General features: G+C 40.1%; 1 protein-coding gene across 1 annotated transcript; it reads left to right on the top strand.

The window, feature by feature from the left end:
* Positions 1 to 172: 172 nt before the first annotated feature.
* Positions 173 to 20,809, top strand: LOC133966905 (RNA-binding motif, single-stranded-interacting protein 1). The gene is made up of 13 exons (XM_062401982.1): positions 173 to 475; positions 7,217 to 7,395; positions 9,181 to 9,239; positions 10,660 to 10,751; positions 13,950 to 14,107; positions 15,060 to 15,139; positions 15,711 to 15,823; positions 16,168 to 16,217; positions 16,329 to 16,416; positions 16,539 to 16,589; positions 17,907 to 18,017; positions 18,145 to 18,225; positions 18,333 to 20,809. Exons 1-13 carry the CDS (start codon positions 425 to 427, stop codon positions 18,402 to 18,404), a joined length of 1,185 nt encoding a protein of 394 aa, XP_062257966.1. The 5' UTR covers positions 173 to 424; the 3' UTR covers positions 18,405 to 20,809.
* The last annotated feature ends 1,022 nt before the right edge of the window (positions 20,810 to 21,831 follow it).

Here is a 21,831-nt window from a genome sequence, read left to right as displayed (position 1 = left end):
TCATTAATCAACAAATCCTTTAAATTATCAATCAAGTCGACTATGAACGAAGTGTGGTGTTATTTGGGGGACTAGTATTAAACGAACACCCCTACTTCAGGAGAGTGAATGGTTCCTCCCGCCGTAGCAGTGCCCGTCTTGCGCGGCCCCGACTGCAGATCAATGAATCCAGTCAGGGCAGCGGGGCTGGGCGGCTCCAACTTGGGACGATTTACAGAGCTTTCTCTCGCCGGATAGTCGACGACCACACGGACATGTACACGGCGAATATGCGCAGAAACATCACCTCGGGGCCTTCAGCGGAGTAAGGAGGACGTCGGCGTCAACCACTTTCACACTTGTACGAGAAGTTTGACGTATTCCGCGACACGTCCTGTGGCTCCCACCGGAGAAACCGAACACCCTCCCTTTTCCCGAACCCAGGATGATTTTCGCCAATACTGGAAACCTGCTGAGGACTCCGTACCGCAAACAGGTAAACAAACACAGAGTCACCTCACATAACGTTTTCGGTCTGGGTGTCAGAATTTGCCATTGGCCATTAGCGACCCAGACCAAAATAAACTTAACGCGCAACGTAGAAAGAGACAACAACTTGTTTATTGTTGATTTGACCGAGGTCGTGTGAGGTGGACGTGTTGTGTTCACGTGTCCGATGTGAGATCCAGACGTAATGACAATACCCGCTGCTCTGACAGTGTTGGACGAGGTCCAGGCCGATCTCTTGAGTGGATGCTCTGCTAATGTCATGGCTCCACTGTTCAAACAGAAGGCCAGCGCTCTCCTAAAGTGACCCTCATCTATTATGTAGTATCTCTAATGATATACAGTGTACACTCAACCAGTTCCCATTGAGTACGTCCCCTGCGTGGTTTGGATCAGTGAACCTTTTACTGGATTTCAGTTTTAGCACTTTAGGGTGTAATAATCCATCTTTTACCCAATTGTGCTTCAATATCATACATGTGCAATAATGTCATACTGTTTATTTGGTTTGCTTTGTACATATATTTCTATCTTTTATAGATCCCTGTGTTTATATTTTGTGTTTTTATACTTATTATCATATATTTGTATACGTATTATGTGTATTTCACTATTTCCTTTTTGCTGCTGTAATATGGTAAATGTCCCCATAGTGGGACTAATACAGACCTATCTTATCTTGTTTTATGCATTACAAGAAATCTTTTGCGAGCAGTATACGGTTTCAGAAATAAGAGTCTAATTGCCTACATATGCTTTGTCCACTTTGTCCCAGTTCCAATTACATATAGATTTAAGAAATACATTTAAAAAAAAAACTCCCCTTAGCCAAAAGATTTGAATAAGCATATTTATTCTATCGTGCTGATGCTGTTCATCCTGTGGCTAGAGCTCCATGGGCGAGGCTTGTTACTGGAAGCCCTGTGTATTTCCAGCTCGGATATGACAGGGCTCTGCTGGTCTGGAACTGGCTGATAAGATGCTGTCCTCTCCCCCCATCACAGTGTGTCACAGTCCCGCTGCATCTGAGTAGAATCAAGCATATGAATGAAAACAAAATTTACTTTCAGTCCAACAGAGAAAAGAGGAAGTTGAGGTCATCCGAATCCTTGACTGTGAAAATAGAGATTGGGGCTCTGTTGCATGAATTTTTCTTTAAATGCTGGCTTGTAATGTGTGTTTGTACATAGGTTATAAGCTTTAAACCAACTGGTATGTAATGTATTTACAGCTCACAAATGCAGTGCAGAGTGAATACACAGGCCACTACCAGTTAAACGTTAAATACAATTCAAACTTAGATCTTTTGTATATTTAAAACATTTACTCTCTCAACCCATTGATTTCCCAGCTTAGGTTTTTATTTATTTTTCTCATCTCTTGTCCTGGAGTTCAACTTAATGCAGTTGTTAGCCTTGGCACTAATTAATTTCTCCCCCACACCCCCTTTTTAAATCTGACATTCATGCTTGGAAATCGAACCATCCCAAACAAGGTCAAATTACCATGGCTTTATTGAGATGCTGAGAAATAGCTTGCATTATTTGATGTGATCATTTGATGAAAACCATGTATCGAGCAGGGATGTCTATACACCAAGCATTTAGTATTCCATACGATACCATGAAATTTACACCTTTCTCGATACCCAATTCAATACCACGGTAATAGACAAAAACAAAACAAGCTTTTTTTTGTCTATGCTCTCTTTACATGTTCTAATTTCCAAAAACATTCCTCCAAAAAAAGTTACATCGGCATTCACTATAGAGTATTGGGTGTTGGTCACAAAGATGACTCACAAGAATAAAAATGCAACGCCCCTTATAAAAAACAATATATGACGTTCTTCAGTGTTTTTACAGGGATGACAAATCCTTTGAGTGCTGTCACTGCTTTCTTCCACGTTGTCCTGGATATATGCTACATGCGGTGTCTGCACACATCCGTCTGTGAGATTGTTGCCAACTTAAGTTGAAGCACAACACTATTTAACATGTGTGTTTAAAAGTTTGGCATCCAGACACAGTTTAAATGGTAATGAAAATATGAAAAGGTAATACTAACTGTCCGGTTCAGTGTGTTATCCGTAACCATTTCATCAAAAATTACAAAGGACAACTTTATCTTAAAACTGCGAAAAATTGGCAAGCTGCACCAACTGTGAGAGACTGAAATAGAAGATTCAAGCAACCTTAAAAGAAGATTGAAGTTCTGCTTGAAATTCACTCTGGAGCAGCTACTGTACTAGGCGCCGATACACCAAATGCTAACAGACGGACCCTGTATTTTTTAATGAAAGGGATTACATCAAATATGGAGCATCCAGTTACAGACTTGGTTGATTCGCCCCCTGGATGTGTCGTAATGCAAATGGATTAGTTATGGAGGCTCCCAAACCAGCCTTCCCTAATTACACTTCTCACTGGCGCCAGACAGAAAACATCATCTCCAGCCAGGACTTGGACTGACGTTGTCCGGCAAATCCAGCAAGAAATCAAATATAAGTGCATGTATGCCCACTCCTGGACTCTCATTGCAAAACAGACACAAACCGTTGGCTCTGAACAAAATGAGCTAGTAATAACTAACTAATATATTTAACTAAGTGGCGGTGAGCATTTAGGATAACCGAAAATCCAGAAATCAACCGAGGGCTACATGAAACTATGCTAACTCGCCCCCCAATAAGGCGGGCACTACTCTGACTGGGGACTCTATACCCAAGCATGTAAAAATCTAATATAACAAATGTAGCTGCCTGGCACATCTGTCTGTGAGCCAATGGACCCTTACTACTACGTAATACTCGCCACTACTAATAGAGCAACTGAGCAACCTCTCAGGTCTCATTCTAACTTTGGAGAGAAGAATCAAATATTTTACCAACCTCCTTGGTCTGAATACATGACTGACATCAGCATTCCTCATCAATAGGATAACGTTTATTGACATTTTCTATATCTTTTGTAGCTGTGAAGACAAATTTAAACCTGATGGGATTCATCTAAAGATCCTTGAAACCAGAATACTCTTCTCTGCCAATCTAAAACACTCTTGGCTAGTGATACCCAAACAACAATAATGTGTGAATAAGAGCGAAGCCTCTATATTTCTCTCCTCACCTGACCCTCTGCTCCACACCACCTAAGGCAATCAAATGATATCTCTCTTAGTCAAGGAATCAAAAACTCCCCCATTCTCCCTTCAATATACTCACTTGTCTTCTATCCTGTCCTGTAATCCCTAAAGGGGCCCTGCTAAAGCTCATCAAATGAATGAACTCTTAAACAGCAATAGCTAGAGACTGAGGTGTTGTCCAGTGATGGGATAGACCTAATGCCACTTCCTTAATCATACCGGTTATATAAAGAGGCATAGTTAAACACATCAGAGCTAACATAGATCATCTGGTAACTGTCACAGTAATCTTAACATTGTCAATGTTCAGTCACAACCGGTAGTCCTATCATAGATTTCCTGCAGCTGAAATTTACTCTTATAAATTTCAGGTCCTCACACATCCTTTTTGGTTAATTTTGTGGAATTGTGTTACCATTAGATAGAGTGTAACTAAATTATCTGTATTTTCAGTCAGACAAAACAGAACAGGAGGAGGGATTGTGGACAGTTTGTGTGTCATTACATTGACCTGGGTGAATTCATGATTTGGATATCCTGGTTTTGAGCTCAAAGCAGAATTAACAGTACATTATGTCCATCACCAAGAGGTTCATCACTCTTTTTTTCTGGAATTCTCAGACATTACCTCACTTGGTACGACCAGCTATAAATTAATAATACTAAAATAAGACGTTCAACAATCCAGCCACACCCCCACAGCTCATAGCCTCAAAATGTGAAGAACTAGAATCGTATGTCGCTAGCAACATTACCCATTTTAATAAGAGCCATAATTGCTGTTGTTGTAAACACACACAACCTCATAAAACCTTGATGGAACCATGGGAAAATGTACCTGTGTTAACTGAGCTTTGCAGATTGTCAATGAGTATAGCTCTTCCAAAACATGTATGGACCCAGCATTTTTAAGTGGATGTTCAGTAGGGTTTCAAGTCATATCCTGAAGGTTATAAATATCTCTTCAAACTGACGTCTTCCCAGATACCTTTCCTTTGAAACCCAACCGAGATGGCAATGCACTGAGCTGCTACAGGCGATATTCAACCTGAAAAGTCATCTGTTAATAGGCTACTTGAAAATGAAATTCCAGTGCAAATGAAGTACTTAATTAAAGAAAACTATATTTCAAGGCTGTAGAACATGTACAGCCCTGAAATTACTTTTATGAATCAGTGATTTCAGACAAAACTCTGATGAAAATTAGGTTTCAATTCCTGTCTTCTTAGAAACAAGCACATTGTTTAATATTGGTGAACGTGAATCAATCCTCTTGAAATATGGGTTCAGCTTTAAATGTGAGTTCAGCCTTAAAACAAAATGTATCAAGAATCAAAACTCCCTTGATTAACTCTGAGCTCATGAATCTTGGAACACCATCTCACACATGGCACAAAGTGGCAACAAGCCTCATGCATCACTCATGTCCGACATACACAGTTGTCACCTTCCTATCCAGTGCCCACATTGTTTTAAAAGAAAATGCATGGGTGCAATGGTCTCAAAATGACTTGTGGTGTAGGATATTGCTGGCATAAGGCTATCTTGAAGCACTGGAAAGGAATTGTGGTTTTGACCCCAAAAAAAGGTGTGAAGTCAGAGGGTTGGTATGGTCTACTTTTAAGCTTTCACTTTCTTTTTTCTTACTTGCAAATTTGCCCTTGTCATGGCAGTCTGCCAAAGTGCCAAGAGTGCCTAGCTTTTAAAAGAACTGAAAGATGCCGCTCTTTGATTCATTCCATTTGATGCCCAAATCACAGTCTGCCAAGGCTTTTATATTTGACACGCCCTCAATACATTTTTGCCATTCCCTTTAGTCCATTCACTCAGATTGCTTGACGTAAAATTCACAATAGATTTGATGGTCCACCCCCTTATATAAAATGGGCTTCTACCAAGTTACATCACAAACTCCCTTGTTAAGTATTTGCCTTCAACAACACTGCAATTAGCTGCTGTTGGTTTTTTGGGATGTAGCCATCACAAGTTACCCCACAAAGCTATGGAACACAACCATAGCAGATAAGGGAGCTAGCAACGTATCACTTCACTTTAGCCTGAATTTGGCTTCATTCTATATGAAAGGTACAATACAAATAAAATGTATGATTATTTGTATCATTTTTTGTATTATTATTGTTGTTGTTGCCAAAATTAGTTGGAAAACAGAAGGTCAAACTTGGGAAGGCATGTTAGGCAGTCAACCAGCCAGGAACAAGAGAAGACCCTCTAGGCTGAAGTCCAAACTTGGGTTGCTCTATCCTGTCAGCACCTCATGCCTGGGATTCCATCATCTTCCTCTCAGCTTGTTATTCCTCAGAGGGACAGAGGGGGGAGGGTGGTTTGTTTCAGATAGTAAAGTAGAACACAAATCCCTGAAGGGGAAAGCTCTCCCACACCAGGACATCTGTGTCTTGTAAACATGAATCACAAAGTTGGGCAATCACAGAGGGATTTTTGCTTGTTTTTCCCCATTGCCTTTAGCAGCTTTATTATGCTATTCTTTTACTCAGAAAATTATCTTAAAACTGAATAGCATATGGGGAATTCATGTTGTCTGGCTGTGTCTTAATATAATCTTAAAAATCCAAATTTCGTAACTTTTTTTCCCTGTGACAAATTGTGGGGAAATGTGATTATTTGTGTCACTTAAACCAATCTGATAATCAAAGCTATATGTAAAAGGGGAATTAGGGTTAAGAAGTCTGGAACTAGACAAGAAATAATTGCTTATGTTGACCCACAAATACCTTGTTCAGAACCCCACAGCAGTGTGACATCTGTGTGACACTGATACAGCTCTCAGTGGGCCCTCATTGTGTTAACAGAGAAGGTGCGATGCAGGTTAGCCTGCAGATATGGATCACTGCTCTGTAAAACAGCAATCCTTGCACTGAACAGAAACCTACAATGATGGTGATACTTATAATGGTGTGCCCAGGGATTTTAATCTTTTTTATGTGACTGTGACTTTTTTATGTGACTGTGACTTGTTGAGGGCATGGCACACAGTGAGTCTTGTCTTGGACTTCATTTTCATGAGATGTCATTCAAGAGGGAAATCTTTTTATTCTGATAAATAAAAACACTGTGTACACTGTGTCGACTAGATTTGTATCTATCAAGTGGCCAGCAGCACGACTCCAAATGTAAACTGTTGCTCTGACATGCTGGACCAACTTTCTCTCATACATTTTTAAGGTAGTAAGATATCAAGAGTGCCTGCAGATTTACCCCCCCCCCCCTTTCTGATGTCATTTGACTTCGAGCAGTCAAACTAGCTGCAGTGATGCATTGACAGATAACGTACACTACAGACTGAACCAGCCCCCTGCTCCAACCATCCGTGACATTGGTGTGGTCAGAGATGAAACAAACTTGAAACAGAAGCAACATTGTTTCACAGCCCTGAGGTTAATTTATATTCTCCATGACATGCTTTTGAAGTGTCACATTTTATTCATTTTTTGAATAATAATCTGAAGAGCACATATTGTAATCTCAATATTATCTAAAAAATCTGCCACAATATTATTTAATCACCACCCTGGATTAACCTCATTTTTCCCCTGTGTTTTGCTCATCCCAGCCACTGGTTGCCCCATCGTCACACCCCATGGCTCCACCCAGCCCGAGCACCAACAGCAGCACCAACAACAGCAGCAGCAGTAGCACTGCAGGCTGGGACCAGCTCAGCAAGACAAACCTCTACATCCGAGGCCTGTCCCCTTCAACCACAGATCATGACCTGGTCAAGCTCTGTCAGCCGTGAGTACCGCACTTCCCCTCGTCATTAGCTGGTATTGATCAGACATAGATTTTGGCCTAATTTATTTTTCAGGTTTAGTTTTAATTTGCAGTCAGTGATGTATTGATTTATATTTGGTGAAAAAAAATTAAGGTGTGAAAAACTTTAGGGTAAGATGTACATGCTATAAAATGTTTGTCTATGTAGTAAATTATTGTTATTGTAAACTTTCTTTCTTTCTAATAATCGTAATTTCAGAATGAGATTTTTACATTTGAGATTTTAACAAAAGTAACAGTGTTGTAGGCTTTGTTTACATTAAAATATCCTAAAAGAGTGCACACGGACAGAGTTTAGCTGATATGCTTGTTGACAGCATGTGGAGCACAGCAGCAGAGATTTAATTTATCATGTATCAGAGCAACATGTAGTGTTAGTGGTGGTCCACAGCTCTCTTTGTGCACTGAATGCTTTATTATTTTCCAAGCAGAGAGAGAGAGAGAGAATGAAAGAGAGAGATAGAGAGACCACCCTGGTGGTTTGTTTGCTTTATTTTCCCAGGCCCCATCTACAAACAGGGCCTTCTTTTTTCTTCTGTCGCAGGGTCACACTGAATGATCCTGAACCGTGATTGTAACTATATGTACTGTTCATGAACTACAGTCTGATGGCACTGTGAGAGCGAGCACACGGTGGCCACACATGATTTGAGATTAGAGTTCAGATGATGGGAAGCTCTTCACCCAGTTAGTTGCTGTAATCCCAGGCTAAAACTCCCTCCTGGTTGATTGCAGGGCACATTGTGGCTTTCAACACTGTCACTGTATATTGTATGCATACATTTCAAATTGATTGTAGATAGATTGTGTCTCAACATTATTGAACAAAGAAAATAATGAGAGTAGACAGTAATGTGCAAAATGAAACCTCCACCCATGCAGGGATCAACGGGCAGTGAAACCAAAATAATTATCTTTCAAATGAAAGAATAACTTTATGAAAAAGCAAAAGACAACCACTTGTGAGACCTTTTAAAGATTATGGATTGGATTTAAAATTTGACATTTATTCAAATATGATTATTATTTAATGTAATACATTTTATAGTGTGAACAAAAGTTAATAAATGAATAAGCTTCTAACACTCAGAAGAATTCACATAAAAAATAGATATCATTACGTTTTTTTTAACAGTTCCTGCATCAAAGCTTCTGCTAGCTCTTCGTACTCTAAGTACAGACATTGTAGTAAAACTTTTTTCTCAGATGTTGCCATTAACACTTTGCTGTGGTCTGCTTGCATAACAACAATATTGCTCTGCTCAAACCATGGCAACAGCACGAACCAGACATTACTATTACATACGTTTTTTTGAGGCAATCATTTGCATTAACATACAAGGATTTGTAAGTTTGAAAATGTATCTTATGTGAAAAAAAAGTACCATTTAAAAAAAAAAGTATACACAGAGCATTGTCCCGAAATATAAAATATGTAAAAATACTGCATTTACATGACTCCCCATATTCAAATATAAGATATTGATAATTCAATTCATCCAAAATACTTTTGTGACAGTTTATATAGTTTGATTTACTGGCTCAGTTTGGCTGAAAAGGGGGACTGTTAAGCTTTGCACTCACATGGTGGGGATTTTCAGCACCACATGGAAACCACTTCCTGTTTCTCATATTTTCACGGTGATGTCATAGATTGTTGCTCAACCGTCTCTGTGTGTTTTATAACTGGCTGTGTCTGGTATATAATCCTGTTAACAATGCCTCGCCTTTCTGCTCCTCCCCTAGGTATGGTAAAATTGTTTCAACAAAGGCTATCCTGGACAAGACCACAAACAAATGTAAAGGTGTGTGGGTTTCTTTTTGTTCAGCTTCACAACGACACCCTCTTTTATTTATCTTCTAATTAAGTCTGAATAAAGCCCTTCTGGATATTCAGCCCCTTGCTGCGAGGGAGAACATCTCTTCTACACTTTCACAAAATATGACCAATGTGTGAATCCTGCCGAAATCTTAAGTAATACAACAGCTATCTAGTTGTCTCAGAGGATCGGGTCACGTGAGGAAACAAGGCAGCCAGGCTTCTCAAAGCTTCCTCCCAGCTTGTGTTATTTTAAGCCTCAGCCCTTGTCTGTTGGTGTGTCTGTGATGTGGGTGGGTCCTGGGGAGGATGTCGCCTCCTCCTCCTTTCTCTACTGAATGACAGTGCTGGTTTTGTTCCAGTCCTTGTAGACAGTCCACCTGGTCAAAGAGAGATTTACCGATTCTCTCATCTAGAGCTGATGGATTAAGAGAATACTTTGTCACTCTCCACTGGATTATGCAGATGCAAGTTAATCAAAGGTTCTCTGTGAAACGGGACACCATTAGATGCCCTGTAAAGCTCCAGCTGAATTTTAAATAGAACCCAGAAATGGCTGTGACAATAACCCCATGTGACCTTAAGTCTCACAAAAATCTTTTTTTGACTTAAGTCTAATTTTATACTTTTTCAAGAACTAAGCATATACATTAATCTTTTAGTACCAGTGGGGCCCGTTTCTAAAGCTGAACGAGCTCTGACATATTCACCATCACTCATGTTAAATATAGCAGCTGCAGGACCGGCACTGCGGTTTCACCCTGTTTGTACCTCCCAGGACAAAGAGCTGACCTGAGCCATGAATGTCACACTGGTATCTGCATCCTCAGCACTTTCTACCTCTACTCCCACACACACAAACACACACACGCCCACACAAAAGCACATATACATATAAAATTAGACAGATTTAAAGCAGATGTGTATGAATATGTGTCTGCTGATTTTACGCCGCTGCCTGACATGCCCATCCCAAGAAATGTAACCACACATTGCTGTGACACAGACCACAACTGTGATTGGTCCACTTGGTCCAGACTCTCTGCGGCCAGACAAGCACACAAAACAGTCCAACTGTCATACACATCATCTCTTCTGACGTCTTCTCTCTTTCCTGTGTGGCAGTAATTTCTGTAAAAGTAACTCTAGATCAGCATTTATGAGTTCCAACTCCAACATGAGCTGCTGTTTCAGTCCACAAAGAAGACACAGTCACACCAGCACACAAGTAAAAATACTCAACACCATAGAGAACTTGGCAGTAACAATGTTAACGCAAAGATTCCATATAGTAACACATGAGATACGCACAGACCATCACCATCCACAGCAGATGACAACACAGTGGCTCTTCCATTAAGCTCGCCAAAGATCTATTGTCCTAACTCTGCTGCCCGTCTCCACAGGATATGGCTTTGTGGACTTTGACAGCCACACTGCGGCCCAGAAAGCTGTGGCTGCCCTGAAGACGACTGGTGTCCAAGCTCAGATGGCAAAGGTGAGGATTTATTACGGTCTGATCCTTATATCACATCCATACAAGTCACTCATTCACACTGTTTCTCCTCCATCTGGATTCTATGGGAGCTCAGACCTAATCCTTGGGGTAAATAGACTGGAGTTCTTGACTGGTAGGTGTAGGACCCCCAACTCTGTGACTCTGAGATCAGTGACTTAAATTATGACAGACTGCTGAATGATACTGCACAAATAGTGGGTGCAGATATTTAATGCTGGCTGAGTAAGTGTTCTGCTGGATGTACTACAGTCACGTATTCATAAACACGACATTAGGTTATTGTGTAAATCCAGACTGGTTTGTGTTCATTATATTGGATTTTGAATTTGACAAATGGATTGAAAAGATTTTCATAATCATGGTGAGACATGAGTACAGCATGATAGATAAATCAGACTGAATCACTTTTAGAAAATGTATTTTTCCACATGGTTCCCTCTCATGTTTACACACTTAGTTCAGCAGTTGTTGGGGACACAGATCTTTGTTATCACTTTGTTATAGTCAGTGAAATGTCAGTGGCCAGCCTTTAAGGATGAGAGTGATCCACTAGGCTCTCTGTGCCATGTTTGAATACAGCAGTCTACCTGTTCACCATGCTGTTAGAAGGGACACCCTCCCCCCGTGTTGCCACCACATCCTTGGGGATCTCCTTAGGCGATAAGCCCTTAACTAAGGTAGAGGATGAAATCACAAAGGCCATCATTGTTTATTTTTCTCAGATGGTGCTGACTTGAGATTTTAGATTTAATTCCAAAGTTATTAACTTAGAAAGTTTCTGCATAATAATTTCTGCATATGTAACAAGAGATGTTAAATGAATCTTCTTCTACCTAAGGCCACAAATGTATCTCTCACCCTTTACACATTTTTAATCAAGAGTTCATGGGAAAGAAAATATCATAAATTCATACTCTTTCACCCGGTTTATTGTTTAGCTAAATCCCTGGTTAAAATATCCTCCTTGCTGAATGCAGGGTCCATCATAGTTTATATCACTGTCACTTAAGATCATGGAGGCTCTTTTTAACATGATACATAGACAGACTTTTCACATGATTGAGTACAAAAACTCTAATTGTAGGTGTGTGGTATGGATTTTTAGCGCCACATGGAGACCATTTCCTGTTTCTCATATTTTTACAATGATGTCATGGACCCTCCCTCTCTGTGTTTTTGCATCAGGGATACATTGCTATATAAACACAATTTAGTAGCTCAGAGTGCCACCTCCTGCATCTGAGCTGCCAGACTCTTTCTCATTGGTTTTATTCTGTTTCTTTTCCAACTGCAACAAAGTCAGTTTGACTCCCTTTGCACTAAAGCAGGGTTATGACCAAAATTCTTCACATTTATTTTGTAATAAGCTGCTGTGCTCATGCATGGTATGTTTACTTCCAAGTGGTGTAGGCTTTTACACCACTGATGGTTTCAAGAGGTATTTATGTCAGCCAACAGCACCCAGCCCGGCTGACAGAAAGATTTCAGATGTGATAGGCGCCTTTAGTCAGACTTAACATTTAGAGATTTGTGTTGCTGACAGTGGGATGACATACTAGGGGTATTATCCGGCACGTGATTGGGTTTCTACACTTAAGTCAGTCGAGGAGCTCAGAGTACTCACACTGAAGTCTTATAGATCAATAAAGTATCTCTGAAAGAGGAATTTTTGATTAAACCTCTCAAATATGAATAATTCTTCCCTTATTGGTTTAAAATGCTCGGACAAAAGTCAAGAAATACAGATTAACACATCTTTCTTTGGAGTTACTGTAGATTAGCAGATTATTTCTATTGAGTGGAATTTGGACAGATAGTTATCGAAATTTTAAACACTAGTTGGCTCTGTTTTTTAGGAGTTTATCAGATATGGGACCATAAAGGACGGCCACATAATTGTTGACATTATACTTGTCCCTGACACCAGTAAAGGAAGTAAATAATTGCATGTTGTTATGGTAACAGGAACCAGTCAGGGAAATGAGTTCCCATATAGCTCTGAGAAAGAGCTCTTTGCCTCATTTCTCTGTCTGGGGGTCTGTGGGGCTTCTTGACATGCCTCCGTGCACCCATTTTACTTTTTTAATTAAAAGAGAGCAGCGTTGAGGGCCATGCCTCAGTTTAATCTTTTTATTGTGGAAGGTAAATGCCATTATAAAGTGGGAGCCTTTCACTCCAGCTTTATTCTCACAATGGCAGTGGCTTGTTTGGGCTTAATGGACTCCTTGACAAAAGTCCCTTTTCCTGTTTTATTATCTGCCCTGGCATCCTTCCACTGACTTTTCCCCATTATTAGTTGAAAGTCAGGAAGTGGCCTTATAGGAATTTGACTTCTTTTTTTTGCTTAAACCATTTTCGTTTCAATGAGTTTATTTACTTGTGTTTATGTTTGTCCCTGTCTGTGAGTACATCCAAATTGATACGCCTAACTTTCATATAAGAGAAGATATTTAATTTAGGCACAGTATATGTCCCTGAATTCATCAAGCTGTGTGGTGTAGCATTATAGAGAACAGCATTCCTATATTGTTTCTTATTTCCTCTGACCTTTCTGTCAGTGCGTTACTTCAAATAAACTATTCCATCCCTGTAGCTGACTCTGAACACAACACACAATAGATGAATAGTAATGGTGAGAGGCTGCCCCCCAGGGACTAGTAGCCACATCCTTTGTTTCTGCTGATGCTATTAAAACACGGCAAGAAATCAGCTGATGTGAGTCTTAAGCCACCGTGGGCTGCATGCAAATCACTAATTATCACTGCTCATATTGACCCTTTATTACCTTAAATCCCCCAACACACAGACAGGAGGCAGCAGGACATGTGCTTACTCCATTACTAAGGTCTACAGTATATTAAAAGTCTATTTTGTGTTACGCTTTTTCCAGGGATAAATGATAAGTGATTGCTAAGAAACTCCCTCTTCCCTTGTTTCTTCCTCCTTCATCTTTAAATTAGTACGTCACTGAAGATTGTATGGAACCGCTTATGAGAAGTTCTATGCTAATGTGTTAAACAGCAAATGATTCCTGCTGATAGCAAATATTGTCTTAACAAATATCAACTGTCGGGACTTCCATAAATCTGAATCTGATGCTCAAATGTATATATCTGTGTGATTACCAGTGTGTTAATACTTTAACTCTGGCTTCCTTCTCATTTACGGACTATACAGCAACAAGAGCAAGACCCCACCAACTTGTATATCTCCAACCTGCCTTTGTCTATGGACGAGCAGGAGCTGGAGAACATGTTGAAGCACTTCGGCCAGGTCATATCCACACGCGTCCTGAGAGACTCCAGTGGAGCCAGCCGAGGAGTGGGCTTTGCCAGGTCAGCTGCTTGTGTCATTTCTTTGTCAATGATTTGTGCAAATGGAACAAAATATGTTTCTACAAAGGCAACTTACTGTAGGAATGTAATATCAGTAAATCTCATTAGAATCAAATGTAACAAAAAAATGTGTACACAGTGACCAACTGAGATTATTGACTTCCTCGTCCGGCCTCTAAACAGCATTTTGTCCATTAGGAAGTTTATTGGATGGCTTCATCGTCAAAATAGATCACTTTTCCGCAGTTAACAGGAAGAGACCACTGTACGACAAGTGTAATGGAAAAAAATCCAAGAGACAGCGGAAATTAGACGTAGAAGAAGTAGCAATTTAACAACCTTTCCATGTTAAGCCACATTATATATACGTGAAATTTATTTGGAGAGACAATAGTGCTAACAGGATTAAGATTGAGCCTAATATTCTACACCTATTGTCAGTATAAGTGTTGCATGTAACACCTTTTAGGTAGTAAGAAAATACAAAGTGGTTTGCTGATTCAAAGTACGTGTTTCATTTCTAAAATTAGTAACATGACCATGTTATCAATAGCAAAGTTGAAGAACAGCTCAGGTATGCACAAACGGAAACTCTTCTAAAACAGTTTCACAATGACTGGATGATATAATTATAGTGATAATGCTGGCTACCACCGTCAACACTTGCATAACCGGATGTTTGACAGAAACAAAAATAACTTAATGCATCTCAGGAATGTGTATGTGCGTGTGTGTGGGTGTGTGTATATGTGCATGTGTGTGTGTTCACTCATGGGTCTCTGTTAAGACTACAAGTTGCTTCCATAACATATTTATACTTAATGCTCACAGATAAAAAAACAGATTATTTTGAACCACCTTTTCTACCCAACCGAAAAGGAAATGATGTAAGAAAGCCGCTCACCCTCATTACTGCCGATGTGGTTAATGCTGTTTGTCTTTTTAACTTCAGGATGGAGTCAACTGAAAAATGCGATGCAGTCATTTCTCACTTCAACGGAAAGTTTATTAAGACACCTGCAGGTTTTCCAGGTAAGACATACTCCTGAATTATATTTGCAGACATACCTAGAAATGTAATGTCAAATTGTGTAGTTTAATTGTCATATTGTGAAAAGAATAAGTTTGAAGGCAAGTAGCCTTAGTAGGATTTGTATTTTAATGATTAGAATGGGTTAGACGTGGAGCTGTATAGACAGGATGTAATGGTCAGCCAACTGATTCATGCTTCCAGGAGGAGTCAGAGAGTCTGCTGGTACAGAGCTCATATACACTCAGCTTTAAGTGGCAGAGCCCAGACAAAGAAAACGAGAGAGAGAGAGCGGCTCTGTGTGGCCTCCACTCCCTCTATAAGCTTTTTAATTGGATTATTAGACTGAAATAGTCTCTGCTGGCCTTGCCTCCTTTAGGAAGCAGAGGGGATTACAGCTCCACAGCTGCCAAACTAGATGTCTGTGTTCCCAGGCCACCTAGTGAATGTACACTCCCAGGCTGCAGGGAGCGAATGACTGCATTAGCGAGCAGCGACAGAATGATCTGTGTGATAGTCTTAGTCTAGGACAAACATTTTATTTTATTCTCTTGCCCTTTTCTCTCTCCCCAGTGCCCTCTGAACCCTTGCTGTGCAAGTTTGCTGATGGAGGGCAGAAAAAAAGAAGTCAGAATAAATTTGCACAGAGTTGTCGGGGCTGGGCAAGAGACAGTGACTCAAGACTGGTGAGTGGTGGATTGAGAGATCTGAGTGGCTGATAGGAAGAAATCCATGTGCATATATGAATAATGAATGATAAACCTCAGGTGTTGATGACAAACAACAGCTACAACTGTCACACAGCAACACATATTAAAACCTACAATGTACAGTGTCGTATGTGTGAAGCATCTGAGGTGGTTACAGTCTCTGCTGGGAATTCTCCTGTGTAGTTAATGGTTCCCTCCCTCAGGTTTGAGTGTTGTAGATACACAGTAAACTGTGGAAACTTTAGCACAATGCTATTGAGTTTGTTTTGAGTTACATTCATCAGTTGAGCTGCTAAACCTGTGCTGTTTTTCTCCCCCAGGCTGGAATGACACTCACTTACGATCCCAGTGCAGCTGCTATGCAGAATGGGTCAGTACAACAACAGATTAGATTATATAGCCAATATATTTTCACCATACATATTTTACCAAAAATGTACCCTCCCATTTTAATGAAATGAACTTTATTCCGTGTCCACAGATTTTTCCCACAAGCATACAGTATTTCAAACAGGATGATTGCTCAGACGTCCATGTCTCCTTACATGTCTCCGGTTTCAACATACCAGGTTGGCTGCTCTTCAATGATGTAGATGTAGCTATAATAAAAGGTTTAATTCCAGTACTTAAAAAAAACCCATTTAATATAGAAATCAGACTTCTTACAGAGTGTGTTTGTGTGACGTTCCAGGTGCAGAATCCATCCTGGATGCCTCATCAACAGTACATCATGCAGCACCCAGTAAGAGCTAAATCTCTTCATCCTCTCATCATCACTGAAACCTTTCTCTTTCCATTTACTCTTCAGTGGGACAGTTGCTCACTGACTGACTGCTTCTTTTTGGGAGAGTTTAGCGTAGCCAACTTTGCGAAATTGTCACAAGCTTTCCAGATTATTATTTTTTTACTTCGATTGCAAAGAGGCCCTAAACCTTTTGAGACAAACCTTAACTCCTTTCAGTACAGGAGTCACCAGTATTGTCCTGTGAGCACGGGATCAGTCACACCACTCCACACGTCTCATTCAATTGACCTCACAGCGGCTGACATAGACATGAATAAGCTCCTAGCATCCTCTCTGATTGGTCATTTTACGAGTAAATACAGCTGAGATCACAGCACAGCTTTTGACTCAGGGTAAAGGCTTTTAGAAGCTTGGAAAGGGCTTAGAAGTGACCACTGGTAAACATGAACTGCTTTAAGGTGCACGTTTCAGTCACAATTTTATTACCTGTCCCATTCTCTGACAACAGTCAAATGTGTAAATGAGAACATCTTTATTGAGAATTTGGCTTCATTACAATACTGTCAATGTGAGCTAGTAAGAGCATTGATCATAAATGCTTTGACCATTTACAATGATTTAGTCTTGACTTTTTCTATTGACAGATACAATGTGGAAGAGTTATAGTTGCACATAAGGTGACACTGATTCTTGAGGCTTTACTGTGTTCAAGTGTTAGTACAGGAATGTAAAAACGGCCACTCTAGTGAGGCCTTATAAAGACGGGTAGACGATGACAGATGCCGGATATTTCATAACAGATGGCTGTGAAATTAAGTGCTTTGAAAATGAGTCAATGTACATGAGGGAAAAATGTTTTGGAGGCGTCAGGTCCGCCATGTTGCTCATAGACAACTTGTTCAACTTGTAAAACTCATGCTCCGACCTTCGGCTGCCGGCACAAGGTCTGACCTAATTCAGTTTCGCTTTCCCTGAAATCCAAATGGCAAATGGACTGCATCTATTCAACGCTTTTCCAGTCTTATCGACTACTCCAAGTCACAGACACACACACACACCTTTCTATAACACACCATTCACACACTGTTGACACAGGCATCAGGGTCAATTTAAGGTTCAGTATGTTGCCCAAGGGCACTTAGGAAAGTAGACTGGGGGAGGTGGGGATCAAACCATACAACATGCTGGTAATTGCTCGACCCTTTCTGCCTCCTGAGCCAAAGCCTGTATTACTCATGTGTTATTTCACAAGCAGAAAGACACTACTCCACCAGCTGCATCCGTGCCCCTCACCTGCATTTTCTTTTCCTCAAGGGTACAGTGCTATCGCCCTCTATGGACCCATCTATGTCACTGCAGCCTACTTCCATGATGGCGCCCCTTGCGCAGCAGATGAGTCACCTCTCTATGGGTAACGCAGGAACGGTGAGACCTTGAGCCAGACATGACTTCACACATTACACCCATTTGAGAATATGATATTTAAATGTGTTTTACTAAACTGTGAAACGTACAGATCATGACTCTTGCTCTCTTTTTCCTCACCGTGCAGTTTATGGCTGCCAACACAGCTATGCAAGGAGCATACATCCCACAGTATGCACACATGCAGCCAGCCCCTGTTCCTCTGGAGGTACGCTATAAACATTAATGCTGCCTTCATATCGCAGAAAGCATTATCTTCATCCAAAACGACAGCTCATTGGCAAAGAATCAGAGTTATCTCACTTTGTCTTCCAGGACAATGGGGGACAGTCACAATTGGACTCTTCCAGAAACCACTCCCCATATCCATACCAACAAACCAAGTAGCGCTGAGGTAACGTTCTGACAGCAGCTGAAGCAATCACGTCTACAAATGCAATGGGGGAGCCGAGGATCTTTTCACTGTTTTGCACAGGTTCTGCAAACGTTTAAGTGAGACTATTTTTTTGGGGATCGTTTTCAGAATTAAACAAATGATTCAAATTATATACAAACAAAAAAAAAAGTTTGGAAATGTTTTATTTTGATACTACATTGTTTATTGTTTACTAAGAAATGCAACAGGAGACAAGAAAAGACTAGTTGTTTCAAGTGCATGATAGTTCATATGTCATTTGTTAATATTTCCAGACAATTTCTTTTTAAGCCAGACATTTTTGAAAATGATGTTTTTGTGCTTGCTGTGTGAGTGTTGCTATGGTGAAGTATTAATTGTTGTTGTTTTTTTGTAAAGTGATTTCTCTTTAGAACTTTGGAATTGATCTTGCTGTCTGATTAAAATTTGCCTTAATAGTTTTGATACAGTAGTTGTACAGACCACCACAGAGAGTGGTGATACGCAAAAGCTGTCACATTTGAACCGGCCACAGACGAAGTCAAGAAATAAAACAAACTCCCAGAACTGATAGAAAAGTTATAGTAGAGAAGGAAATATCTTGGATGAAATGACTCCACATCGGATGCTTTATTGGATGTAATATTTATTCAGTCAGAATGCTCTTCATGTGTCTGGATGTTGGATGAGGACATTCTTCTGAACGATCACCATTTTGAACCTTGCCTTTTAGAATACTTAGTATTGCAGAGAAGCTGAAATGGATCTTGGTGGGGGGGGGGGGGGACTATTGTGTTTTGTTTGTCGGTCTTTGCTTTTCTCTTTTTTGGATTGATATTAATTGTGATATTTTTTTTCTTCTTTTTATGAGGTGTGTCTTTTTCACTATTCTTTGAAAAAAAAATAACAGTAAAAAACAGATGATTGTGCAAAAAAAAACAACTCGTCGGAGCCTTGTAACAGAACAGAGTCGTGGGGTAACAGAGATTAGTACGTGTGTTTTGTTGTACCTCGCTCTTTGATAGGAAACAAAAACTTGGCACTTTTCAATTGTAGTTTACTTCACCAAAGATTGTGAGCTATAGTACACTGAGGAAATAGCATCATTTGTCTCTTAAACCAGGACAGAAGTGACTCTGCAAAAGGAGATTGCAGTGCGGACAGTGTGCCTTTTTTTGTACATTTACATTCAGTTTTCACAGGTATCAGTAGAGAACCGACACACACACTCGAGCATGAAGGAAGGCCTGGATCCAGCAAGTGCCACAGATGAATTTCACTCAGACAGAAAATGCAACGTTATTGTAAAAAATAATCTGTTTAAAAGATGAATCAATATGAAAGGGCAGTGCTGTAAAAGCTGACGATAGCACTAAAACAACAAGTCCGATTATTTCAATCATTAACGTTAGCTTTTTGATCAAGGCGTCCTCCAATAAGCCTGTGATTCGACCTGGTGGTCAGTCTGACCAATTATCTACCTCAGAGTTTTCTTTCTCCTCTGCAATAGGTCGGGTTAGCAGGTCCAGCCCGCCCTTCCAGACCAAACGCCACGCTCAGGAGCTGGCCACATACAGCTGTTTCCTTTTAGGTTGTTTTTGAGTACTTTTCTTTTTTTTTTGTGATTTGCATCAGACATTTTCTTAATGATGTTATTAATGTAGTCACTGGCGGGTGGGGCAATGACATTATTCTCCTGATGCTCACACATTCAGCTTTATAGTTCCAAAAGAGCTGCTGCTTTTTTTTACAATAATGGATTTCTGACTCTGATCTAAGATATCTTGAGGCCGTCGATGACAGGGAAGCTTTGTGGCGTTCACTGGACCTGTGCTCCTTTAAACAAACACGTCGGTTGCTTTGTCTTTGGGTCCAGACAAACACGCAGCAGCATTTCCTCTGTAGCTAACGGGCGTGCGACACACGGAGGGGCCGCGATACTTGAGATGTAATGCCTCAGACTGAGAAGTTGTACTGTTATGTGAGGTTTATGCTGCTAATGGTGTCTGAACCAAGTGCCATAAGTACAAGGATCAAGAGTTGCAGAGGTGCGTCAGAGAAAAAAGCTCATATAGGTAACCATCACGTTGAACAGTCATTAAGTTATACAAGGAAAAGAAGTTCTAATTTATGACATTTTTTTGTACAGACAGCTTGAGAGAAGAAAGATTTTCATAGTGCTAGATGAAAGTTCTATCTTTTATTTTACTCGTGCCACACAGATGCCAGTGGTAACTTGTATGTACAGTTTAAGGAAACTTTCCTCTGTGTTTTTGTTTTGTAGTGTTTGTTAAATCCAAAGACCTGTTTTTTTTTTTAGTAGCTTGTTGCCTAAGGTTTATTCTGTTCATTTCTTTGACATTTTTGAATAAAGATTTTAAAGATTTTCACCTTTTAATCTGTTGTGAGTCTAGTGTTTGTTTTCAGGGCGAGCTGCTGTCCTGATTATGAACCCTGAGGAAACCTGTTCTTTTAATATCCTTGTCCTGTTCAAGGATAAAACTATAGACTTATCTTTTATGTGGCTCGTCAGTAAAATATCAAGAGTTGAACTGTATATTTTAATATGTTATTGTCAAGGTAGGTGACTAACATCAATGCACCGTCTCTCACTTTATTTTTAATATGTGTTATAAAGAAAATGGCTTTTATCATAACAAAAAACAAGATATATTAATCTAGCTTGACAGAAACAACATGCCCACTGACAAACACATATATTCCATAAGACAAATAAATGGTTTATTATTATTTGTGATTGTCACTGACTTGCTGCTTTTATTTTCGTCTTTTGCTATTTAGAACATAAGGTGGAATAAATATTCTCTAAACGAGTTCAGGAAGGCAGAAATCTGGGAAGAGAAGGAACAACATCTGCTTAATACTCTAATTAAAGCAGCAGCTGACAAAGGTCGCTTCACTGTCAGTTTTCTCCGAGATACCAGACTCCATTAACATGACAGTGACCATCCCTTGCACACACACATACTGCACAGTCCTTCAGGAGTCCACTCTGCATGTGAATTAATGAGACACTATTATCTCCTACAGCTGCAAGTCAATGTGTGGAGGTATGATGTGCATTTCTTCTTAAATATGGTTTCTCTTTACTGCACAGTTTGCTTGCATCAAACCCATATGTTTTTTTTTAACAGCAACCTTTACAATTAAACAAATATATTAATGTCATCACATTTAATAACAGCACTTAAACTCAGCTTTGTCTCAATGTTCCTGAGCATGCAGCTCGGTGCAGGAACCAGTATTTAAGAATCTCTGTGCTACCAGAGGACCTGCTTGAGGACTTTAACGACACTGTCACATGGCATTGTTGACAACATGCATGGCCTGGACAGTAATGGGTATCAGGAGGTAGCAGTGGGTGGACTGGGGGGGCGTCTGCGAGCAGGCCTTGCCATG

The sequence above is a fragment of the Platichthys flesus genome, chromosome 13, assembly GCF_949316205.1.
Source record: "Platichthys flesus chromosome 13, fPlaFle2.1, whole genome shotgun sequence".
Lineage (NCBI taxonomy): Eukaryota > Metazoa > Chordata > Actinopteri > Pleuronectiformes > Pleuronectidae > Platichthys > Platichthys flesus.
This window is presented reverse-complemented; position numbering and strand designations above follow the sequence as displayed.